The sequence below is a fragment of the Anguilla rostrata genome, chromosome 13, assembly GCF_018555375.3.
Source record: "Anguilla rostrata isolate EN2019 chromosome 13, ASM1855537v3, whole genome shotgun sequence".
In the NCBI taxonomy this organism is placed as follows: Eukaryota; Metazoa; Chordata; class Actinopteri; order Anguilliformes; family Anguillidae; genus Anguilla; species Anguilla rostrata.
Genome location: NC_057945.1, coordinates 11,237,845 through 11,263,863, shown reverse-complemented (window position 1 = coordinate 11,263,863; position 26,019 = coordinate 11,237,845). Strand labels below are relative to the sequence as shown.

At 41.8% G+C, this 26,019-nt stretch overlaps 3 protein-coding genes across 3 annotated transcripts in view; 1 reads left to right on the top strand and 2 right to left on the bottom strand.

The window, feature by feature from the left end:
- The window catches only part of LOC135237099 (HIG1 domain family member 1A, mitochondrial-like), a 193,315-nt gene that overhangs the window by 58,164 nt on the left and 109,132 nt on the right, over window positions 1-26,019 (bottom strand). The gene's annotated exons all lie outside the window — the stretch shown is intronic.
- On the top strand, window positions 754-10,162 carry tegt (testis enhanced gene transcript (BAX inhibitor 1)). Its single transcript, XM_064304037.1, has 10 exons — window positions 754-910; window positions 2,700-2,797; window positions 3,091-3,199; window positions 3,913-4,033; window positions 4,599-4,647; window positions 5,162-5,259; window positions 5,576-5,655; window positions 5,939-6,039; window positions 6,650-6,725; window positions 7,378-10,162. The coding sequence occupies exons 2-10, from the start codon at window positions 2,742-2,744 to the stop codon at window positions 7,399-7,401; spliced, it is 714 nt and encodes a 237-aa protein (XP_064160107.1). The 5' UTR covers window positions 754-910; window positions 2,700-2,741; the 3' UTR covers window positions 7,402-10,162.
- On the bottom strand, window positions 11,143-19,265 carry LOC135237195 (ly6/PLAUR domain-containing protein 1-like). The gene is made up of 3 exons (XM_064304038.1): window positions 18,905-19,265; window positions 13,637-13,774; window positions 11,143-13,097 (listed from the first exon to the last, which is right to left on the bottom strand). Exons 1-3 carry the CDS (start codon window positions 18,954-18,956, stop codon window positions 12,874-12,876), a joined length of 414 nt encoding a protein of 137 aa, XP_064160108.1. The 5' UTR covers window positions 18,957-19,265; the 3' UTR covers window positions 11,143-12,873.

Below are 26,019 nucleotides of genomic sequence, written 5' to 3'. Positions count from 1 at the left end.
TTCATGTCACAAGTCTGACATTTTCATTTAAAGTTCCCTGAACAATGTAAGCTGCAAGATTTTTCAAATGTAGTCAGACATAATTGCAGCCTTAGTTTCAGTCTGTAAGTAGTTTGGCATGTAGCACCATAGGCAGAACAGCTGCTGCTGCAAAACCACACCTTTCTGGCCCTCGCAGTGAAGAGCTTGTGCCTTTTCAAATGAGAAGGACAGAAGCACAAAATTAAAACTGATTTTTATGTTTATAATTGCGAATAAGCCCTATACAATTTATCTGCTCATATGTATAGCCTCTGGAGGCATAATGTTGCTGTACAAGCTGCTTTGAATTTTTATGAGGTGTATTTCGCTTTCTTTAAACCAAAATGGACCTTATACCAGCCAATGTTGAGCCAGCAGATGTAAATATTGCAAATATCCTTTATCACAGTACACACAAGCTGCATGTGCCAATTGAAAACATACTCTAAAATCAGACACCACAGGTATGTCAGAAATCACAGGTATCTTAAATAGTCTATATTGTTATATCTGAGCTGGGGTTCTCCAAGACGAAGTGTGTTATGTGTGGAAGTACTGCGTGGGTTTTAATACTGAACTACGTAGGGGGAAACTGTCAATATTTAGCTAGCTAAGTTACCTAAACATGTTTAGCCTGCTCGTACCAATGGTTATTCCCCGAAGCCAAGCAGCCGAAAACGGGTAACATGCAATCCGCACGCAACAAACGCAACAGTTGTGCCTTGGTTGCACAGGGCGGCGATAGTACTCGTGACGTCACCGCGTACAGTTTAGCACAAACGTACTTTCTGAAAGAAAGAATAGACCTACGGCAAGAGAAAAGCGAAAGAGAAAGATTAGAAACAGATCAAGAGAGAATCAAACGGACACAATAATTGACATTAAAAAGGTAAGTGTGTTTTATGCGTGCTACGCTTCTAGCCTGTGTCTTTTATTTGATTCAAAATAACCCACCTCGGCAGTTGTGATTATAATATGTTCGTAGACGAATCAAGATGTCTCTGTCAGCGTCAGTGGTGAAGGGAAATTACGAGAACGATTCTGTAGCATTAGCCAGGAATAGCTACCCGAGCTAATGTAAACTGCGTTACCTGGCTAACGTTAACTGAGTAATTGCATAGCTGAATGCTTTCCTAACATGTCGTTAGCGTCATTTATGTTATTGTTTTGAGTGTTGTTCTTATGGATATACAGTTGGCTGATAAAGTAGGCTACGCTCTGTGTTGCTAACATTAGCCAGCTGATGGTAGTTGCTAAGCAGTAGGTTCGTTAACTTGGTTAGCACTAGCAGCTAGCTCAAGTACACTGACGTGTCCCTAGCAGTTGCTTGCGAGACTAGTAGTTGGTTTGCTGACCTAGCTAGTTAGTTAGATATAGACTAGCTAGTTCCGCTGTCGAATTCTGGATGCGACATCGACTATGTTGACAGTGGGTTACCAGAAAGATTTTTGTTGTTAGACTAATCCTATACTGTGCTTTATTATCTGGCTGGCTAGCCAGATGTTTGCCTGGGCCTGCTGTATAGCACCATGTAACTGGCTAGCCACTGGTGTGATCGCTGCGGTAACGCCCCCTACACTATGTATTAAGAGACCACAGTCTGTTAACATGTTAGTGTTTCTGGTTAAAAGATAGACTAGCTAGCTAATAACGTTATTTACGTAGCGTTAAGTAACAGATAGTTATGTTAGCTTGTTTGTTTCTTAGCTGTCAGCTACGTCGATTTCAATTTTATTATCTAGCTAACGTTATCGTATTGCATAATAATATAACACAACTGACATTTCGACATAAAGGAATTCAAAACGAGCCCTTTGCAATTGCCCTGATGTAACCTACGTTACACATGATAAATGCTTACATCAATGTTTCATCACTACACTAGACAGCCAACAAGGGGCCGTAGCTAACCAACAGGGGTGGTAACCCAGGAGTCATGCTGATTTGCAAGCAAGATTTGTAATGTTAGATAAACACTTTCATTTCGTTTAATTCATTTAGCAGTGAATGTGATTCTTTTAATTGTTAAAATGTTCCTATTAAATGATCAAATACAAAAGAAAGACATGCAATAAAGATCAGAACACTTCAAGCTTGAAAGGTACTGGCAAGGGCTTCGAAACTTGCTACAGTAGCTACTATCTACTTTGTATGCAACCGAAAGTATTGTATACATTTACGCAACCGGGAAGGAATTAAAAATTCTATGTGGAACCCAGCATTGTATACACTTCTTTCCTGAAATAACAGACTGGCAGACGAATAGAAATACAAAAATAAATAACTAACCATATTGTATTTCATCCTTTGTTTAGTTCCTTTTTTAAAAGGGGTCCATATCACACGCATGACTCCATACCAATGTCCTAAAAAACGGACCAATTGTTACTCCACTTAGATTTGAAGACACCTTTTTAGAGTGAATTGTATGTATTGTTTTTTTTATGTGTACGGTGTTACTCTGCCAAGATTATAGCTCATCTTATCCAATTTATAAATCAGGTTGGATGAGAGCAAATCTGTGTACGGTCAGCAACTGTGCTGCTTTAATTATGGCACAGTAACACATTGGAAACGGTATCAAATTGTAATACTTAATGAATCACAAACAAATATAATAATAACCACAACAAAGTTTGAACATTTTTGAATTTTTGAATGTATTAATTTTTTTGCAGGTCATTTAACTCCAGAGCCTGAGCAACTACAGCTGTTTGAAAATGAATGTGTTTGATCGCAGCATAAATTTTGATGCTCTGTTCAAATTCTCCCAGATGTGAGTATTCCGTTTGCTGCCACTCTGTAATTGTTTCTTCAAATCCTTGTAAACAATGGAATTTTAGACCACCTTTTTTTCAGAACTCAACTGTCATACCAATGTGTGTATTGTAAACGCACAGATTATGCAGCAGATTTAAAGAGATGTTATAGCCTATATTTTACAGTCAGCTGCACAAGTGTTCATTGCCACTTTGTGGGGATGTTTCATAAGTAAAACCAAACCACTCATGTGAGGCTCAGCTTTTATTTTATTGTGTGAAATTTCGCCGTTGCGCATTCTCTACCCAGATCCCATTCCACCCGGCAGCACCTGAAGAATGTGTACTCCAGTCTGGCCGTGTGCATGTTCATTGCAGCCGCTGGGTCCTACGTGCACGTGGTCACACGCCTCTTCCAGGTAAAGCACGGTTGGGGAACACGATTCAATCGAAAGCTTTTTTTTTTTTTTTTTTGCTTGGTTACTATGTCGGAAAAAGTTGTGTCAACTGTTCTAAGTCTGTTTTAAGACCCTGTTAAATATTAAGGAGAAGCAAGACATTGGCTGAGGTCTAGAAGTGCTGACAAGGTTTTGTTACTGAGGGGAGGTGTTCACAGGCTTCGCCCACTTGTCCTCATGCACGCTTTGCCTTAATGGAGTCTGTGGGCTCTTGTTCTGTGGATGGTCGTGATGTTATGGCGCATGATGGCTCTGTACAATTTTTCTGTAGTAAGTAAATTGGTAATCCATGGTAGTACTGTTTTAAAAGCGTTTAGTGTAACTGTTATAAATCTTGTAAATATGACTAGGGTAAGACTGCCTAATGGACTCCCCGCTTTTAAGTAATTTGTGTTATCTGTGTAAAGCAGACAGTCCACCCTCCATATCTGTGCCTTAACTTCTGTTCAGATGGGGTGAAGTAGAAAGAGTTTCAGACAGAGATCAGGGTACAAAAAGCAATGAAACCCCCGGCCACATGGAAAGGTATATATAGGCTATATGGGTTGAGAATTAGCCACCCTACATATCGGGCCAATGGGTTATGAGAAAATGTATGCAGTGCCCCCCCCAAACCTCATGTAATTCTATGAGGATGAATTCCTTGATTTCCTGTGATTCAAATGTTCCACCAGGGGGGGCTCCTGTCCATGCTGGGCTCTTTGGGAATGATGGCCTGGTTGGCCATGACACCACACAGCTCCCAGACGGAGAAGAAGAGATTGGCAATACTGGCAGGATTCGCCTTCTTCACAGGTAAGGGTGTTCCATTCCCCGATTCCCTCGTCAAAGCAGACGGTCAGCAACATCGAAAGTTTGGTCTCGCTAATTTGTCATTGGTTAGAGAATTGACCATTGGGAACTTGACTTTCAACTCTCAAAGTGAATTTCTTTTGTAAATATCCAGTAGAAATGCATTGTACGTAAAAAGTATGTCAAGTGTGTTGGTTGCTCTAGATAAGAATGTTGGATAAATGCCTAAAATGTGAAAACGTAAGACATGAAGATGGAACATTTAATTTTTATGCATGTTATGAATGTTCACAAAGGGTTGTGGCCAACGACAGTACCCTGGCTATTGAAGTGTGATCCTTGGGCCAGACTCTTCATAAGTGTTTGTATCCTGTAGTATAATGCTCAGTACTACTGTAACTACGTAGAGCCTCCTACAGTAAGAAAGGGGAGAGGAGGGGAGGGATGCAGGGCCTGACCTGTCTTTTGTAGAGGATCATTGACTTTACCATAAGGAGCATGGTGAAATTTTAAGTAAAACAATAACTGCTTTTGCGTCTGTGTGAAATGGTTTCTTGTGCTTTGCCAGGTGTTGGCTTGGGGCCTGCCCTGGACTTTGTCATTGCTGTTAATCCAAGGTAAGAAATCATCATGGTTTCTTAATTTTAGTTGAGTGGGCTAGCACTAGAGGTGCACAGGTACCTGATTTTTTTTTGTTTTTTTGGAGGGGAGGGTTAAAAAATATTTTTAGCATTGTAATTGTGTTGAATTTGATGTAGGTGAAGGAGGAAATTTGAATGAATTGAAATTTTGTAATAGGAAAATATGTGCAAAAATATGTGGAAGGCTCAATAGGTCACATGGTTGGACCAAAACATTTTATATGGCTGCCTTTACAAAAAAAAAAAAAAAAATCCAATGTAAGGGATACAGGCATTGAAGTTTGCACGACTGTGAAGCCTGCATTTCTGTATATGGCCTGCCAGGGATAAACCTTTTGTGCTTGATCCCTGTTCATTGCTGCTTGCAGCATTTTTTTTCCTAATAACTCATTATTAACACATTTACGTGCTTACATAGGCTTTACTATTCTCAGGGAAAGAGTATACTGTGACTTTAATGTGTTATTTTTGTCTCCTTGTTTTTGTCCAGCATTATTGTGACAGCCTTTCTGGGCACTTCTGTCATGTTCCTGTGCTTCACCCTGAGTGCCCTCTATGCCAAACGCAGGAGCTACCTCTTCCTGGGGGGTAAATTCCCACACTTTTCATACCTGCTGTGGTCCAATCAGATACGGGGAAAATACTTGCATTATTGATGTCACCCTGTGTAATTGGGAGGGATCAGGGGGATACAAGTTCACCTTTTGTTTAGTACACAGCTCATTACAGGGTTTCTTTAAACTGTTTAATTTTGGGCTAAGTGGTATCAGTCTTCCTGAGCTTGTATGAGTTAACTGACTTGAGACAAAAAGTGTATCTAACTAGTTTCTGAATAAATCATAATAGTGGCTATGTGGTTTTAAAGTATTGGAATTCATTCATTCATTCATTTTTGTTTCCTCAGGTATTCTAACATCTGGCCTGACCATTCTGCTCCTGGTGTCGATTGTAAACATGTTTGTTGGCTCTGTGGTGATCTTCAAGGTAAATCTTTGTAAAGACATGGAAGAGTGGTGCGCTTCAGTATCAAAATATCTCTTCATATATTTTATGTAGTATACCTTGTATACCTTTATGCTTTTTCATAGAGCTTCTAAGACCTTTTAATGGGATGCCCAGAACTGTAATGTTTGGCCAGTTCATAAGAAGGAACGGTAGTTCTCTCCAGACAGATACGGTAGATGGCACTCAGTGGCTGATTCGCCCTTGCCTCTGATCTCGTCCGTGTCAGAGCCCTGTGGTTTGATAGCATTCCTTGCCTTCGCAGGCTCACATGTACCTCGGCCTCGCCATAATCTCCGGGTTTGTGCTCTTCGACACTCAACTCATCATCGAGAAGGCGGAGATGGGAGATAAGGACTACATATGGTGAGCGCCTGTCGACCTGCTCGTTGACCCGCCGTGCCTTTGGGCGGGTAATGAATGCGGAGTGCTGGGCTGTGAGAGGCCTGCTCCCAGAGAGAGTGACTTCGAATGCGTTTCTGCCTGAGACAAATTGGCCGGTGCTGCTCTTGAGCTTTTCCGTGGGCTGCTAAATATTTATGCGTACCGACAGGGAACTCTCCTTGCCTCGTGCAATCTCAGCTTCACCCTCCATGCAAAATCACTTTTCAGTGCCTCAGGTCTATATGAGAATAATAAGTAAGTCAACAGTATTTCTGAGCTGACGAAATCAGAAAAATAATGGGGTAAGTCTGTTTCTACAGGGGGTAAATTCCTAGGTGCAGCCTCTATGGCAAAGTGGACAGGAGATGCCATGGAGTAATTAGATGAGTCAGTTATTTTAGAAGGTTCTTTGAATTAAGAAAAGAGAGGATGCACCCCCCAGTCATGTATTGTCATATTGTCATTTGTGACCTTGGAAATTGTGTAGCATTAATTATACGTCCAAAATGAATAGTGATAAACAGACTAATCAGAGGATTACTGAATGTTGAGCCTGGGTGGCTGGTGACCTTTTGCTTTCTGCTTTTGAAAGGCATTGTGTGGACCTCTTCCTGGACTTTGTGACCATCTTCAGAAAACTCATGGTTCTTCTCGCCATGAACGAGAAGGTAAGGTCCAGCCGAAGGGTCTTAGCATGTAGCAAGCATACCCAACTGCTTACTGAGTGCACAGTGGTGATTCAGACATGCATTCTACTAGACGAAGGTTGGCTAATGTTGCCCAACATTTGTGTACATATAGTGAAATGTTTTCCTGTTCACTGTAGACATTCGCTAGTGTTTGCTTTTGCTATCCACGTGATAGGGTAGAATCCATCAAACCAAAACTGCTGCCGAAGAGAAAGGTGAAGAGTGAGCGAGTAAAATTGGCCATCGTTTTGTTTCTGTAATTAATTCTCATTAAAATAACATTTTTTGTAACATTTAAAGAAGCAATCCATGGTGAAAGTCGCTCTCTTTCTCGTCCCATTCATATTTATGAAATGACTGTCATCGGAAAATATAAATGGAACCTTTCATTTGAAATTGTGCAACAGAAACTGTTGCTAGGGAACATAATTGGCTCCAAACAATCTTGTTGAATGCTTGTGGGATCACAAGCCTGCATCGGACTCAATCTAATGTGTAAAATGTGTTGAATGTGTTACTTGACTTGCGTGTGTTACTTGACTTTTACTTGACTTTTATTTTCGATTAAGCCGTTTCTCGCATTGCTTTTCATCCATTTTGTTTTTAACCTCCTTTTTCGTCTCTTCTTCAGGACAAGAAGAAGGAGAAGAAGTAGACAAAAAGACGTCGACAGACCTTTCCGGAAAACAAACAAAAATTGAACGACCTTGAATAGTATCCAGAATGCTTCTGGTGCATTCAGCAACCACCCCTTAATTACCGTTTTTGCTCATTTTGATTTTGTATTTTGATATGGCGTCTTAATTTTAACTTTAAAAATGAGTAGTATTTGGTTTGGCTACAGAGAAGAGTTGATATTTGAGATTCGGTGTAATGAAGTCCCTGTGCAGTGATTTATTTTTATTGGAAATATTGTAATGTGAACTTTATTGGACCTCTTTGTACAGTTCCCTTCGCTGAGCTGTAACCCAGTGGCAAATTCAGCTCCTGTATTGTGAGAATACGTCGTGCTCTGAATCAACTGTCTCCCAGGCTAACAGGGTTTTCAGGCCTGGAGCTAACATCTTTAATTATAGAGCTAACTTCATATGAAACCATTCATACGAAAGACCTCCAGCAACAAGGGACGTGTACAAACTGTCCCGCTGATATTTAAAGTGATAGTTGATGGTTGAGTTTAAAAAAAAAAAATATTTTTTATCTCTGTGTATGTGTTTGAGTGGCCCAGGTGGGTTTTGTGTGCCGTGAAGGATATTTGAGGTTTTACAGACATTTCTGATGAGGCCATTCTGGGGGTTTTCATCTAAAGCAAGACATTTTTTTTTTTTTTTTGCATTGTACCTAAAATGTATCTGGGCCAATCAAAATCATGCACTTTAAACTGAAACAACATTTAAAAAGAAACAGAAAGTCAGCTATCACTTTAACATGGAAAGTCCCAAAAATTTTCATCACAGTAGTGATACAGTAATGGAATATCTCCACCAGGGGGAGCAGTTGCTCAACTTAACCAGACGTCAATGCTGCTGGACTTGTTGCCGCCATCTGATTCTGCTGCCATAACGTTTGATTTGTGACACTCGACGTAGCATGGGGAGTCTCGGGTTATTCAGTCATTCAGCTTGTTTTCTCGATATTGTCGCCATCTTGCTGTGCCGTGCGTCCTCCTTCGCGAGATAAGCCTGGCTCCACCGGGCCCTTGGCATATATTATTTCAGACACACGGATTTGAACTTTGAACTTCTTTCCCCCGATTTTTTTGTGCAGATTTGCACTTCAGAGAGATGTTTTCTGCAAGTATGAAATTACGAAGACTTGCGTGTATTTATGTATGTAATGACCACCTATACATACGTGTATACGTGCACACGTAAATGCAACAAAAGAAACCCTAAATTTATATGCACATAACTACGCCTCAGCGTGGATTAATAACCTGATTCTGATTGGCTGAGGACTGCGCATATTTACATTGACCTTCACTTTGAAACAGGCTGACAGTGTCAGAGGAAGTGGAGGTGCTCCTTCAGAATTCGACCCAAAGAAGCAGAAATTCTCCCTCGTTGCGGTGTCCTGCCTCAGCTCAGTCCCGTACCTGCCCTGAACCCGTGGCGGGAGCTAAGCAGTACCTTCTAACGAGTAAAAGCCATGCTTTATACCCTCTTCTCCCCGATTGGCCGTGCTAACTCATTTATTGCCATTCTGGTAGTTATGGTTCATTTTGATAGTATTTGTGAAGATTTCTGGTGGTGTTGTCCTATTGGGAAAGTGGTGTGTAGTAACGGATTTGCTGTGAGAAGTGTAACGTATGTTTTTCAATTTCTCCCAAATTCATACTTTTTTTTTTTGAGTTATTCATTGAAACGCGCCAATAGAAAAAGGTGAGCGCGAGTAGACGTCATTTTAACCCTCGCTGGGTGCTCTGCATGGGCGCATAGTTGTAATGAATGAAAACCAGGAATGGCCGTGGTGCTTTCAGATGGTACACGCACCACAGTTTTTTTTTTTAACAATTGCACTTTAGAGTTGTGCGAGTAGACCGGACGAGGCAGCCAAACTACAACCCGCTCAGGCCAACGTTTTCCCCGGGAGCCCATTCTGAGGGCGAGCGTGTCCTCCCCTTGCCCCGAATCTCTGCCCCAAAAACAACCCAATCACGCGGGCCCCGCTGCAGAGGCACAGTGCACAGCTACTGGTTCATGACTGCATTTTATAGAGAGGGAAAGTCAGACACTACTGATCTTTAAGAAAGATCCCACTCTTAGAAGCAGGAGAGATGCCATTTTGAAATGTAAAATGTGGAAGTCTTATGTTTTTTTTTTCTTCTAAATGAAATCATTCCTGTTTATTTGCACTCATTTTCAGCGCCGATAATTATTATTTTGTTCAAGGACCGTTGGGGCAGAAGCGGTAAGAAAGAAGATGAATCTTTTGTCTGTTCTGTGGTCTCGCTGGCAGGACGCCTTCTGCGTCTTTAATGTGAATTTGTTTTAAATAACATGTTCTGTCATTCCATTGCTTTCGATATTTCAAGTGTGCTCTTGTTCACGCTGACATTTTTTTCACTCATCCTGGGTTAGCTTTGCAAAATCTTTCGTGGCAATGCCTCATTAGTAGCTTAAGTAGAACTAAAAATATAACAGTCATCTAGCGTCATCCCTGCTTCTTTGCTTGGTAAGTTTATTTCCTTAGAAGTGCCAATTACATCATCAGTTTACCACACCGTCTGCAGGTAGAACTCTTAATATAACCTGTTGATTTTGGAAGAGGTGAAGTAAAAAATTAACAAAAATGAGCGCATATCCTGATACTGTGAAAAGTATGCTTTTTTTTCCCCCTCTGGAGATTGGTGTTATAATTTTGCTCAGTTAATGTAAGAATTTAAATTTACTAAAATAAACTTTGACTAAACGAAAGCTTGTTTTGATTCCACTTATTTTGCGTCAAGCTGCTGCGCGTGTTTCGCAGATACAGGTCTGTGGCATTTGGTCTGCGCAGACGTCCCTCGAACGGGAGGGTCCTGACGTCTGCCGTTTGCGCAGCTGTCGAATGCTCTGCTGAGCACTTAATGCGAGGTGCGTGTCAGGAGCAGCTCCTGTTCGTCCCCCTGGTGCATTCTGGGTGGAGTTGGCACGTTCCAGAACTGGAATTAACCTTGGAATCGCTTTTCCTCTGTGACATCTGCTGAAGTTTGCCAAGGGGATGAAAAGCGATGCTGAATTGGCTTGTTTTGTGTTGTACCTGTAAATAATGGTACCTCTAGTTACCCAACGAGGGTTGCCAGACTTCCGGTTTTTGACTGGAACGTCAGGGTTTCAAATTATTTGTACATCTGATTTGTGTCTGGTCCGAGTAATTGATAGGAGAAATCTACTGGTAGTTTCAAATGAATTTGCCTGTCAGACTCGATCAGATGCTGTGTGGGCGTGGTTTGAAGAGAGAGGATAAGGCTTTTTGGATTATAAACACAAGGCTTAAAAATCCTGCATAGTACGCCTTCCAACTGCCAGCAAGGTATGTATGGACCGCACTTTGGGTGTGAAATAAACCTTGTGGTTTCCGGTACAGCCAAGTTCTTATTTTTCTTAGTGATCCTACTGCATGAGTCAAATGTCTTGTAAATGCATATATTCACACATAATCATTATCGCCTGTCTGTGTATTGCATTAATCATTGTGTTGTTAATTATGAAACGGCCACAAATAATCCACAACCTTCCGCTCAATAATGAGACATCACTGTGGAGATGCGATGGTGGGAGAATGAACGCGTTGGCCTGGTTTTTAAATGTCTGATGTAATGATGAGAAAAGGTTACTCAGCCCTCAGGCTGATCCAAGCAGAGCAGCCCACGTCTTCTGTGGGTTCCTTTGTGTAGTGAATAATCCAAAACACGTTTGTCCAAAAGTGACTTTATTTAGAAGGGCTCTTTCAAATGTTACACATTAAAGGTAACATATATAATATATTAATTATTTGATTCTGTGCACCACAACACTATAATCCAACACGGCACCACACAGACCACATTGCACAGTAAGTGTTCTACCACAAACAAAAATACAGTGACATGCCTTCATTGTGTGTTTGTGGACTGAATTCGATCAACATTTGTCCTTAAATTTGACACTATTTAATGCAAGTCTTCCTTCACAGACAGTTTGGGTAGTTTTGTAATCGGAAAAATGGATTTTCCAAACTGTTTGGCAAAGGCATTTAATGATAAGGCAAAGTTAATGGCAAATGTTGATTCAATCCAAGCCTGTGTGTGTGTAATTTTCTGCAATTAAGTGATGATATTGAACAAGCATCATCCACAACTAAACATCACTATTTCAATTAGTGTGAATTTATGTGACTTGAATACTGATTCTCAATTTTGAAAGTTAACAAGTAGAAACACTGCACATAAAAATTTGTTGCCTTCATAAAAACGCTAGGCCTTAGCGAGTTTACTATTTCAACATGCAAACAGAAGGGAAAATGCAAATTGCCAGGTTTGAATCTGCAACGAGGCATGTGGAAACAGTTGCAATCTGCACCTTGGCTGCAAAACAAAACTATCATTCTTATATGTAAATGATTAATTCAAGTCATCACTAGCTGCAAAATGTGGGGGCTGGCAGAGATTGCAGCAGTCATTTAGAAACATCTGCCTTGGATTGGGTGTTGGACAATTGCACACAAGTAAATTCACTTTGAAATTCTGATGGAAACATCTAATACAAACTCTATCACTTTATTAGGCTGAAACTGGAATGAACTGCTCTGTCTTTTTTTTACTGTTTTTGGAGTGGTATTTACAGTCACGTTCCCCGTTTCAGTTTATGATTTAGAATATAATAACCATTAAAATAACTGCTTCGTGGACTCACGCTTAAGTTCACCTCTCTTACTTGTAGCTGCTCTGTGAAATACGGCCACTATCAGCTTGCACCTTTTACCTGGGACCAGACGGTCCTTAGTACGTTGTCAGGGCTAGTGTCAAATGTAAGTGGTACAGCACCGTGTACCGCCAGTGTTTAGAGCCGGGACACGACAGGCCTTCTATTGACACTCGGTGGCTTGGATGTGGTTCTGCTTGTTTTACATTCTGGGACGGACATTCGCCGACCCCCCCCCCCCGTCCAATTCGGCGGCGAGCAATCGGAGGCCTCGTAAAACGTTTAACGGCCCATCGCGGCGCAGACGAGGCCGTTCCAGATTCCTGGACTGCACCTGCCCGCTTTGGGCCAGCGTCAAAAAATGAGTCACGCCGAACAAATGGGCGGGCGGCGGCTGCCAAAAACCGTCCGCCTCCGCAGATCGCCCCTCATCACGCCGCTCCGCGCCGCGCTTCTGCTAGCGAGCCGCGCTTCTGCTAGCGAGCCGCGCTTCTGCTAGCGAGCCGCGCTTCTGCTAGCGAGCCGCGCTTCTGCTAGCGAGCCGCGCCGCCGCGGCTGAGAAGGCCTGTGGTTTTCGCACGAGGTCCGTCCGGCGCTGTACATCTCCGACTTCTGACAAACGACAAAAGAAAGCAACCCTGTCTGAGCTTTCCTCTCGGCTGGGCTGGGACGGGCTGGGATGGGGATGGGGGTGGCGGTGGGGGGGGGGCGGCGGGGGCGGGGGCCGAGTAGGGTTGTCCCGATCAGAGCAGAGTGGCCAGCGTCCCGGTGAGGAGCAGAAGGGGCGGGAGGGGCCGGAGGGCGGACGCCAGGGAGATGCGGGGAGGGCGTGGCCCGTTGCAGAGGGGCGTGTTGCAGCAGCTGATGCACACGGACCCCACGCGGCCCGGGGAGCAGAAGGACTGGTACCCCGCCGACACCACCAGGCAGGTGGTGAACGAGGCGCAGGCCTTGCGGTACGACACACCTGCGGGGGCAAACGGACACGGACCCTCATTCGGCACACTGTTCTACATTTTTTAGGATAAATCTCACATTTTCTGGTCAACAGTCATGTTCCATCCTAGGATATGTGACCTTAGAGCAGGGATCTCAAGCTGAATTCTTGAGGGACTGCAGTGTCTTCAAAGTTTGGTGTTAGTCATCCCATTTTGACCTCAGTAACAAGGTGTGCAGACTCTTTAGCCAATTAAAGACTTAATCTCTTTAGTAATGCAGGAGACAACTGTGGCCCTCCAGGAGTTTGAGATCCCTGCCCTAAGGTTTGATATCCTAATACTGAATCTCAGCTGAGGCCAGCAGCCCCGCAGCTCATAATTAGCAGTAAGTGTCACCCTGGCTGCTAGGGTTCTATTTAGCAGACCATTACCCATCTTAATTCTGCCCACAGTGACAACTCTGGACGATTTCAATGTAAGACAGTAGAGCTGATGAAGTCAGCCAAGCCAGCAGTCATTAAATAGGCTTCAGCCTTTGATTTAACATGGGAGGGAAAGCCAGGCTCACCGTTCACCCCCACTATGACCTCCTTCTGACAGCCGTTCTGGATGTTGGTGGTGCAGTTGACAATGAACTGGGGGGCGGAGCAGTCATTGCCCAGCAGGTTCTCCTCGCAGTGGTAACACTGCATCTGCAAGGGCCAAGCTGAAGGACAAGCAGACACAGTGCTGTGACCAAGGCTACTGTCAGACATTCAGACACAAACACAGTGCAATGGTTTTCCAAAAGATAGAAACTGTAGCTCTACCAATACCAATGTTGGCTATCTGAAGCATACAACACAGAACCAATGGAACTGCCAGCACGTACACAAATTAAGGCTAATGATGTTTTGATATTTCTCCGGAGGACGAGCTGACATAGGGATAATTAGTGAAAGGCATATTTTCAAATCTCAGTAGCTCTTCAACAACCGATTCAATTGCCCCTATATTATATCCATTGGAATGTAAAGAACGCAATTTCACACAAGTCTGGTGTAATTTGTTAATCGATGCTTGAGAACCACACATTTGCAGTTCCCAAACACTATCTCTTGCTTAAAGCTGTTTGTCAGGGACTGTCAAAACTCAATTCTTCTTCTCAGCAATGCTTCAAAGGATATTTTATTTTCTAGAGTTGTTTTGAAAATATTATTTCAAAAAATAATTTTTCTGAGAATTTTGTGTACGATGAAGGATATTCTCTATAGTTATACAAGTTTCTCACTTGGAGGCATTTGTGGGTTTGTGGTTTATGGCAAGACCAAAGCAGCTAGCAATTTCATCATGTTTCCAGAGGCTGTACATATAACCACAATAATTTTATAGAGTTTAATCATAAAATAAATATGTTTTTATATTATGTTGGTACGTCTTTCCTTGAGCACAGTGGTCTCAGGTACAATAGAAAATAGTTTCAACAGTAAATAATATTAAACATGTATTTTTAAAATGTATACACATAATATAACCATGGAATCATAACCTTAAAGTCCAAGTCACTTTGGAGTTACCTGAAGTGCATTTTCTTTTTGCCTTAAACCACAATCCCATGGATGCCCCTGTACTAGCCATTGTAAAACCAGCAGTTTATAATCAGAATCTTCTGTAAATATCTAAAAGAAAATCCATTGTCAAACACAAAAATTATCGGGCAGTTTAAAACATACACTAACACTAAAATAAATATTTAAAAAACTTCAGAATGTGAACGCTCCATTTTAACTTTAGTAGCATTTTATCCATATGATAGAAATCAATGCGTTCATGGACATGTTAGCAAGGTTTTTTTTTAGCAAGTTAGCTAGGTTCCCCCCATAAAACGCATTCTACAATTTCATATGAATTCAAATTTTAATTACATTTCTTAAAATTTGAATAGCATATTATCCACAGGACAGAGACACGTGTAATCAGGTGCAACTTTCCTGGACTTATGAGCAAGGTTGCATAGACTTTGTTCCCTCCAAATATGTTTGCTACTATGTAAGAATGGTTCTTTTTTCAAAAATTACATAAAGTTTCAAGGGTTTTATCCATGCGATGGAAACAGTTTGCAGTTTAGTCATATTGGCAGATGCTTTTAGCCAGAGTAACTAACAAAATTGCATTTCACATGGTGGCAAACCACTACAGTCAGGGATAGTCAAAGTTACAATTGTGTAAGTGCCACCATCAAGGGATGCCTCTAAAGAGAAAAAGAATTTTATTAAATAGAAACACTGAGTGTAATCTGAAAAGGTGCTTTTAGACATTTGCAGAGCCCAGCCAGCAAATGTGTCTCCCTGAGTGATTTGGGAAAGGTCGTCCCACCATAGAGATCTGAAAACAACCGTAATATCCTCTGAGACTCATTATGAAAGCCTTCATTTTCCCCAAAAATGCTTATGAATATTTTCATTTATGTTATTTATCTTCAGATTTAAGGTGGATACTGCAAAAGGTGGTGGCACATGGCTAAGAAATCCAAGAGTTACCGTTAGTCTGTGCTTTGGAAATGTGTGATGATGTGGATAAAATTCAATTTAAATTTTTTAAAGTTTTAATTAAATAAAATGTATTTAAAATAGAAGAATGCATTTTTGTGGAAAACAACCACATTAATGTTGGTTTCAGATTTCTATAGCATGTGGATAATATTCCGTTGAAATTTTAAGAATTCAAAAATAATTTAAAAACTACGCATAAAATTGGGGAAAAAATGTCAATTTCAAAAATGTTATGTGTCAACTTCAAATTGAAAGCTATTGACAAAAAACCCGTTAACTAAAGGTTTACAGTTACCGGACTGTTAGTTTTAAGAAAGCTTTGTATGGTTGCTACATGGAATGAGTGTTCTTTATTTTAATGTAGGCCTACTTAATACTATAGTTAATGTACAAAGGCATATTTCATATGATTCTTCCAAACATGGGGCTTTACGTATCCAGGCCAAATTCCCAAGCTGAGCACCTAATAGCCACGCAGTTCAACTGGCTCAGTAACCCCCCTACCCCCTGTCAATACATGTGGAGTGTTCTGGTACAAAACTGGCTGGGTGGGTGCTACTCATTTGTAGTGCTTGATGTGTCACCTTTCAGAGTAACAGGCTTTGAAATAAAATGCACCATAATAAATGCAATCCAAAAAAGTTCTGCAAATGTGAATAGGACGATGCTTCCAAGTGGAATATCCCACCGCGCCAGCAGCATATTGGTGGTGCTGTAATGGGCTCCATAGTCCAGACTGAATCCAGACCATGCCCGTGCCAGCTACGGCGAGGAGTCCTGCATGTATGTATGCAGCAATAGCACTGCCCAGGGTGGAAAGGTTTCATTTCTTTGGATATCTGTCTCGCCTTCTCAGCTCTCCTTTGACTGGCTGAGCCCCTGCAGTCTGTGTTCCAGGTAGGTCACAGTGCCCCAGAGCAGCAACAGCGGCAGCTCAGCTGCTAGTAGACCGTAGAATGAAAATAAGCGCTGTCTGGCTGCACTGGTGTCTGGGTATGGGGCCCTCCTAAAATGATACAGTACAGCAATGTCTTAACAATTCGTCTAGACAACCACTTAACAAGTCACAGTTGTGACTGACCGTTTAAAATCGAGAAGAAGAAAAAAAAAAACACTAAAAACATAGGGCCTGATTCTCTAAGACTTTTAGCACCTTGCGTGCGAAACGAATTCCAATGGACAATCACGTTATTGGTTTTGCAGGCGCTAAAAGGTTTTGCACGTGCTAAAATGTCTTAGTAACTCAGGCGCATATTGCACGAACAGCAGCACACCGATGCAAAGAGTGTCTTTTATTTCTGACGAAAACCCACCAGATGGAGCTCTCACCATCCACTCACGCGAGCCATGGAATAATCGCTTTACCATTTCAGCAGGTTTTTTCCATCCACCAGTATGGACAATTTATGAGCTGTGCCCTTTTACATTCTCATAATCTTTGAAAATGAAACAGCGCTGGCGGTATTCTCTGGCTTACTGCATTCACAGCAGAACAGCCTGACCACATTTGGCCATACTAATAGCCTGTTCATAATGTACGCAAGATGGGTCATGGCAACCATGAGTGCCACGGTGATAAAGACTGTTGTAGGTCAGGAGATCTTGCTGTGAATCGATGCAAAAAGATCCCCAGGGCTTTCCATCTTGCTGGCTTATTGTCAAGTATTCCTGGGACAAGTTGTTAAAGTACCGCACCGGGAGTATATTAAAGGTCGGGGACACAGACTTCTCACGCGAAGTGTTTAATCTTTCACAGATCGCAACGCCTCCCAGTCTCTTCCACAGGTATCGGACGGATAGCGTTCCCTCAGCTTCTCTCCCTATTGACTGTAGTTTTCCATTTGCTCGCCGACACAACACTATCAGCCGATATCGTAAAATTCTGAACGCAAAGCTATGACACGTATTACATCTCGGTAAATTTCTCTATTTAAACTACATGAGCCTAGCGCTATGTATGCTTTTTCTTTCATCCACATATATACGATCATGGCATTGCCTCTATTAATTGCTTCGATAGCATCAGTTTTTCATTGAATGAGCGATCACAGGTAGGCGAAAGGATAAATCTTGACTGAACAGGCACGTTGCCAGATGTTAAAGACATGATATGTTAGTATTCATACACAACACAAGCCATTCAATAAATACGCATTTAATGTTTTAGTAACGTTCTATAATAAGACCTTCTGACACTCCCTATACCAGTGGATACTAACCCCAGTCCTGTGTAGTTATGTCAGTCTTTTCAACTGAGCTTTAAATGAACCACAATGACTCGTGAACCTGCCTGAAATCCTTTGAGAAAGACACGTGTAGACTGATTTGCCTAAAGGTAAATGTGCTGCAGTTAAAGTTTTCGCTAAAAAAAGTTTATTATGTTTTCTACCTGTGCCCTTAAATAAAAACTGTAATTTGCATTAGTAATACTAATTACTACGTCATTATAGTGCAATTGTGTTGTGATGAATTAAGAAATTTGGGGCGTGAATCAATTAAACACTTGTTTAACAGTCTAAACACTTGTTTAACAGCGCAAACACAACTCCATTGAGGCATATTAACTCCCGAGAGATCGCAAATTTAGACCAGAATTCAGTGAACAGTTTAATCAGTGAAACCTGATTAACTAGGAACATCGAGAACAGGTGCATATGTCCAGTGTACAGCACTAACGTGTTTTACAGTAAGGGTCATTTTATAATAATGACTTAAGGTGAAATGGCATGAACAGGGGTTTTCTCGTTGTATATATTACAAAACAGCACATCGACACTAAACGAATGACAGAATAAAATAAAAAAATCTGCCACTTGCCATTACGCATCTTACGCATTACTCACCACAAGTGAAATAACCAGCCAAGTTTAATTTGGATGCAGTTTATGAAGAGTTATTGTGTGCACTGGGTGCTCTATTTTTTGTATTAAGAATTAATTTGAATAATCGGCTGGTCGTAGGACGTGTTTATAAATTTGCGCAAGCAATTACTGAAGTGAGTATTCTACCTCATGCAAAGATGCATTAGCTAGACTATAGGTGCGCGTAACTGTGCCTTTCTTGTTTAATAAAAATACCAAATATAAATACACAATATAACATGTACATAGAAAAAAAACTTTAGAACAAGGAGGCAAACAAAAAAAAAAAATATCGCGTCCCAACCAAGTTGATGGCGTTAAAAAGGTATACAATGCGATGGCATATGACTGCATTTTACTATCCAGGAACAGCATACTGTGCCTATTAGCAACCTTAATGCAGGACAAGACTGGAAATGAAAAGGATAAACAGCGCAACTTTACCAGAGCTGAAAACACATCCACAGAAGGCAACGTAGAATACCAGCAGCCGCATTTTCCCATCTCCATCGACAGCTCGCTCGCTGTCTTCGAAAGCGCGAGGGTTTTAAAAGACAAAAGTCATCCTTCAGCCAAGTAAATTTTTAGCAGAAGCAGTATTTCATGACAGTACCGGACCCACCAGTAGCTCCGACAGCACTGACAGTTTCGCAAGAAAGACTTAAGTTCTTTCAACTTGGTTTACATGCGAGGGCAGTAGCAGCTCTCATCACAGAGGCCGTCTGTCACTGTAAATGAGGTTGGGACAACGCCCCCACTGACTTCATCCGTAGACATGCATATTAACTAGACCCATCACGCAAACCCGACGAGTTTGAGACCGGCAAGTAAGCGGGATGCTGCATGGTCTGCGCATGTCTCTGTTGCGGTGTCTAAATCGTTCGACCTTCCAACAGAAAGTGAAAACCATTATGAAATCTGGCTACCGTAGTGTGAGGAGAGAATAAACACCTCTCCGAACTCATTTTGGTAACTAATGTACCAGCATACTATTTCTTATTGAGAAAGTTATCACATAATAAATGGCGAAATTGTTTTAAACAACAGATGGTTTATAAATAAGCCTGTTATTGACATAAAAGATCCCACAAACAAGCTGAAAAAATGCGGCAAATAATAAAACAAAAGTAAAAGAAAACGGAATCACTTTAAAAACGCAACAAACATATATCATTTGTAGGGCTGCTCTTCTATTGCACTGATATTAAGTGTTTCATGGACATACAGTGCTGAGATTTTAAATTAAAACTTTTACGTTTATCTTCTGTACCATTTCTGTGAGGTGTGCATGTTGTCTGGTCAAATATGGGCAATGAGAAGATGCCAGTAGCATCTGCACAAAATGGAAGCATCTTCCAATGGTATCAATCTCCCATCCTGTCGGTGGATTTCCCATCCTTCTACCTAGTCTGTACAGTATCATATGTGGTTGTGGACTGTGGTTATGCTTATGGTTAGGGATAGGGGTGTCACATCCATGAACATGGTTGTTTGGACCATTTAGGGCTGAGAGGGAACACATTTCGTTTGAGTATTTGGATAAAGGTGAAGCATTGCACTCCAACGCGCAAATTTACGCATCAGCTATCGACACGTGATTTTAGAGTGCACATGCTCCTATCCGGGAAAGCAAATTTTTCCCCCAAAGGCGTTTCCCGCCTTTTTCCTCTTTGATTTGGAATGCCCAGTCGTATATCCTAGTGCTAATTGCTGCAGCTTGCACCATTGATTCTGGACAACCGAGCCACCACCTAGATTCAATTTCATTGGACACATACACTGCACTAAGAGTGAGTACTGTGCTTCTTTGTTTTGACTTGCCATACATCTGACAGAATAACATCTGAAACTTCAATGCCTCTCTTGGTTTCTCTGATGGATTGTTTGCTTAAAGAAACGGAATCCAAATAAGGCTCAAGGTGGGGTGAGTGAAACGAGACAGCAGATCCTAAATCAGATGTGACCACCTGCCTCAATCGCACGTGTGATTCTCCGTGATTCTCTTGACCAGCTGGTTCAAGAAAATCACGAGCAATTTAGAATGACAAATTGTATTTTTAGGCCCAGCTTATGTGAATGCATTAAATGCAGGAAATCGATGTATTTACTACACATTAACCTTTGAGTTAATGAAAAAAGCCCATTCAAACTAATTTCACACAAACCTGTTATTGGCTAAAATGTAAAATACAATTATGAAATAGTTTAGTCGTATATAATAGTATATAAAAATAGTTATGTAATAAAAATGGTCGAAATAACCAATACCTAGGGCCACCAGTTTGTTTCCACCATGTGACCCGCCAGGATTTAAACTTGTATTTCAATGGTTATCCTCCAGGGGTCCCCATAGGCACTCCAACAATGCAGTCAAGTGAATAATCATACAACTGAGCTTCTAAACGAGACATTTATAAAAACAATCAGTCAATCTAATATGGGGAGAGTCTACCTGACTCTCCCCATGTGAAGTGAGCATGGATAGAAGGTTAAATGCCATGGCCGGTCCCAATTCACCTCTTGATCACTCCGCCTACACGCTAACAATCATTTTGCACATTTACAAGAGTTTCAATCTTGCACAAGGCTTTTCCTAGAACTGAGCGAGCCAAATTTCAGCGAGGGATAATGGGTGTTCGGCCTTTCCGACTCTCCCTCAATAATGAGGAAATTAAAGTCCTGGGTTAAGACAGGCTTAAAAGCAAGTGCTGACCCAGCATGCATGGCAATTTGTATTTGTCCTAATATTGTAGCTTGTTTTTCTGCCTAGTTGGCTTGGCAGAGGTCAGGTCAGAATGGTGTTCACTGTGTGAACTAAACTGTGTTCTTGGCTAGAAATAGCTGTACAAAATAAGTATTGTATCTTATTGAACCTGTGTCCTGTAGTTGTCCATGACCATGAAATGCACTTTTGTACGTCGCTTTGGATAAAAGCGTCTGCCAAATAAATGTAATTTAATGTAATGCATTGCGTTGCTCGATGCTATTTTGAGAGTCCTTAAAGCATGGCAGAGTTAAGCACATTTAAATGTGACATTTTACTCCCATCTCATGCCTTTTCAAAAGACAGTTATCGTGGTCATCGCAGTATTGTCTTATTTGCAAACAAGTGTTGTCTCAAGTGGTATTAATTTTGTTGATTAAAGTGTACTGATAAAACCAATCTAAATTGCGGTAGTCATTATTTGTAATGAGGTCCAAAGACACTCATTGTGCCCAGCTGTTAAGTAATATTCTTTTAAGTGGTGATGATTTATTATTGAAAATAATTACTTTTTTTTTTTTTGTAAATTCCGGTCTGTAAATTCCAACCAGAATTCTAGTCGAAGCAGACCAAAAGCACGTATCACACAAACGCTGCTTTTTACGCTCCCTATGGCTTCGGTGTCAGCCCTCACTTGTTAGTGGCCCTTTTTTAACGTACAAAAACGGCAAGTTACTCACATACAAAGCACAGGCTATAAGTAATTAATTAAAACTGCCAAAATCTACGCCCGCCATTAAAAGTATTGATATCAAAATTACACCGACAAGAAAGAATATTAGCCATCTTACCTCACACAAATTAAACAAGCTGTATTCCAAAACAATGCTACCCAATGTTTCCTAAACTGTTTAAAAAGTAAATTGGCCCTTTGTTTTTTTATCTGGTCATCTGAAGACAATGTGGTCATTCAAACAATGTGTGTCACATCCTGGCTTTTGGCTTTTTTTTTTCATTTAAAACATGTTTTTCATCAGATGTCATTTCTTTTTGTACTGTGTTTGTTATGAGTAAGTGATAATAGTAATTCAAAGAAAGACATGGGCATGGATTCAATCACTGGCAGATATCCAAGATATTTTCGCGCAAGTTAAATATTATATAACTGCTCTCATTTTTAATGTGGGTATTTCACACTGCTTCTAACAATACCACCATGCCCCTGTACAGCACTTAAAAATACTGCAGCATGTCCAGCCAGGTAATAAGTAATCAAATTGAATTTAACATGTGAGTGTCGCTTGCAAACATCGCTGTCAATCATAATCCGTGCTTAATTAGTGGCAATTACTTCATCAACTTAGATTATTGAGGTGGTGCAAATGCGATAATTGTTTGAGAAGAGGCTTGACAAAGAGGCTATCATGACCTCCAGCTGATGAAGAAGTGAATTACCACCCGAAAAATCAAGGGGAAACAAACCGGGGGCCCTACCTCATAATTCTGCAGTGTAAGACCTGTATTGATTTCACAATATAAAAAAATGAATAAAACGTGAATAAAATAAGCTTTATCATAGTATTTGTTTTCTTATTTGTGCGTACGAGAAGTATTCTGGAAATGGTGGTGACAAAAAACTCCCATGAGTGTAGCATGTAGACATGGGAAAATGGTAATTTTGTCCCCCTGCATCAGTAGACTATGATAAACTGGGAAAGGGAAACCATAAATTTAGCCACTTCAAGAGCTGTGGCAAGCTGTTGGTGCTGTTTGATATACGTAATGACAGGTTTGCATAAGCCTGTTTTCATAATTCAATTCACTTTAATCTTGCTTGCAGAAATGGAATATTCCTGAATATGTAACTGGTGTAATTATTATATTGCGCCAATATTTTAAATTGAAGGGCGTTAGCCGTAAAACTTGTTGATTTGTCGGTATTTTTTGATCGTAATTTATCGACTAGCAGGCTATGCTTGCCCGGCCCACTGCCTGGGCCTTGATGGTTACAGGCATAGACCTCAGGAATACCATTAGCTAACAATGACTGCGCCTGGTGTCCGCCACGTCAGGTGGGTTTAAATCTAAAGTTCCTTGGGTATCTGGTGCATTAGCTCCAATCAGCAATGCCCCAGGTCCATATGGGCCACCAACTGTCATCAGTGAAAGACAGATCTCAACTGTGACCAGTGCTAGTTCTCACATAACACTCTACAACCTGTAGGGAGTAAATTAGCCCCTGGCTCGCAGGTATATGCATTTGAGAAATGCATGCACTTCAGCTGCAGTGTTCCTCGTGTGTGCGGGTAGCACCGCAGTCCTTGACAGAGCAATTTGGGCGGGAAAAATGATTATTGACTCAGATATGTTGAGGTGACAGTTATTTTCGACGTAATATTTTTGAGTTGCTTGTTACAGCCCCAAGAAGCTGAAGGTCGATTTTGGACATAATTCAGCATCCTAAAAGCTTGTTGGCTTTTACCAGAAGCCCTTCAGTTGTGCAGAAAACCACATGCCGTTGGCAACAAAAACAGGCACAAACAAGCGAAACGTTGTAGGATATCGTTACACAAAAACTCACTCAACCCAAAATATTTTTAGTGTAAATTAATAGTCTGATATCTGACAATTCAACCGTGTAGGGTAACACGAGCTTATACAAGCAAACCGGAAAATGGGCTGTACGGTGTCGCCAGAATCAATCCTTCTAAAATGCAAAACAGTTTGCTGGGTCACGTTGCTATTGAGTGTTTGGCGTTTACATAGGCTCTGTCCTCAATGGATGTTTGCTGATTTCAGAATCGATTCTTCCACAAGGTGCCCAGTCATTTTTGAGGCTTTGTCACCCTCCGCTCTTTCGTAGAGAAGTCGCCGTGAACGAAAGTCTAATCTCGCATAATGCACGACTTAGGCTAAGCATCGTATAAGCTGCTGTAAAATGAGGCATGGTGCCGTTAATGCCCCATAAACACCATGTGCCTCCGCCGTCTCTCCTCCTTTCCTTGGGTGGGGGAGGCTTCTGCTGCGTGTGCTTTATAACGCACTGGCTGTAAAAACCTTTATTTTCCCAGCCGCGGTTTGATCACGTTCAGCTCCGATTTGTAACCCTGTGTCATCACTTCCGTACCTCATTTGCAGTAAAGACGTTCGGAAGGCTTGTTGTAGCTGTTAAGTTTCTTAATTTCAGCTCCCCAAATGACACGGCGTGTGGAAATGCCTGTCTGTCCAACAGCTCCAGCACCTGCACCACCGCTAGCACCAGTGATCGCTTGTTTTTAAGACTGAACATGAAATTTAAACTGGGCCCCCTTGCTAGTGTGGGCCTCTTTAGCTTGGATCAGAGGTGACCAGTAATGGCCCTGCAGAGTTGCCGTTTTTTGTTCCCACCTTCCAGTCAGCAGTCGATTTAGTCCCAAGAATCCAGGGGAGGTGAATTGACGGTGGAATCGACGGCTCGATTAATGAAGTCAGTGCTGTGTGAAAAGGAGAACCACCACATCCCCACTGCTCTCCAGGGCCAGGGTTAGCCACCACCGGACCGCCCTCTCTCTCCTCTTTGAGCCCTGCAGCTGTTTCATCCCTCAGACTCTTCAGAGGCGGTAAAATCCGCTTTTGTTAGACCTGAATGTTAAAGTCTTTAAGAAAAACTATTGCTGATGAGGTTTGCAGCAAAATGATTTAAAAAAAAAAAAAAAAAACTGCCACATAAAACCACTCCAGAAAATGTGTCCACTTCAGGCAAGGAGAAAAGGCATCAACACTAAATGCAACACATTAACAGGCTGGAGCACAGGGTGGAGCAGCTGGCCCTGGAATGCCTTCTTTTGAAACTCAGCAGCCACGAGCGGCTTAGCGCACTTGCACACGATGCGGAGTCCGGTGGCACCGGCGCACGCGCAGCTCCGGCGTCGCTGGCTACCTCAGGTCACACGGCCCGGTGAAACATGGCTCCCCATGACTCTGGTGTGTGTCCTGGCGGACCAGCTGCGGGCAGCGCCAGTCTGCCAGGGCCCTCCCACTCCAGTCTCAGGCACACGGTGACTCCGTCAGTGGGCGCCACCTCCCTGAAGCTGCCCGCCTGGGCCGCTGAATGCCCCAGATGGCCGAGGGCGGCCCCCCTGCCAGCTGCGGTGGCAGCGCTTGGCACAGGCAGATCGCCCTGCACCCTTCACATGTCACGTGACACCTTCTCACTGTCTTGGAATTCAAGTACAGAGGCGCCAAGGCGACCAACTTTAAAATGACTTTTCTTATGCTTCTAAATCACCACTGTATACAAAGAACGTTCCCTATGGCATTTTAGCACATCGACGACCGCGTTCACGCGCGCACAACGCCAGCTTGATTGCCGTCAGCCTCGGGAAAAGGCGTTGCTGTTGGACAGTATGACATCCCAGATGGGAATGAGTTGGGAGTTGGGCGGCAAATAAATAATGTTTTAATGAATAAATAAACAAAATATTCAAATCAACAAAAATATCTCAATTAATGGAATGTTTTAGAAAACAAAGTGCATAAGCGACCAGACTTCAATTAGCCCCAGACTAGACAATTCTTTCTCTCATGTAATACATGCTCCCAGGTAATCCTGGCTTGTCTTTAAACAACCCCTAAACATGAGCACATTAAGCAGCAGTGATATCGACAACGATACAGCTTCAGTGTAAACAGTGTGATGGATCTCCTGTCCGATATAGTCTCTCTGAAGAAAAGGTGGAGACAAAACCACATTTCCTTACATCAATTTATTTTATTTAAAAAAATCTAAACAAGAGTCTAGAGGGAAGGGTTTAGGGGTGGTGTTCGTACAGTGTCTGTACAAGGCCTCCATCTCCTCTCTACTGACACACTCCTC

What these genes read in the sequence shown, in the direction of transcription:
- tegt (XM_064304037.1), top strand. Translation starts at nt 2,742, where the DNA reads ATGAATGTGTTTGATCGCAGCATAAATTTTGATGCTCTGTTCAAATTC. An exon ending in CTGTTCAAATTCTCCCAGAT is followed by an intron (nt 2,798 to 3,090) that starts GTGAGTATTCCG and finishes TTCTCTACCCAG; the next exon opens with ATCCCATTCCACCCGGCAGC. An exon ending in GGAGATAAGGACTACATATG is followed by an intron (nt 6,040 to 6,649) that starts GTGAGCGCCTGT and finishes TGCTTTTGAAAG; the next exon opens with GCATTGTGTGGACCTCTTCC.
- LOC135237195 (XM_064304038.1), bottom strand. Translation starts at nt 18,956, where the DNA reads ATGCGGCTGCTGGTATTCTACGTTGCCTTCTGTGGATGTGTTTTCAGC. An exon ending in TGGATGTGTTTTCAGCTCTG is followed by an intron (nt 13,775 to 18,904) that starts GTAAAGTTGCGC and finishes CTTGTCCTTCAG; the next exon opens with CTTGGCCCTTGCAGATGCAG. An exon ending in GGTCATAGTGGGGGTGAACG is followed by an intron (nt 13,098 to 13,636) that starts GTGAGCCTGGCT and finishes TTGCCCCCGCAG; the next exon opens with GTGTGTCGTACCGCAAGGCC.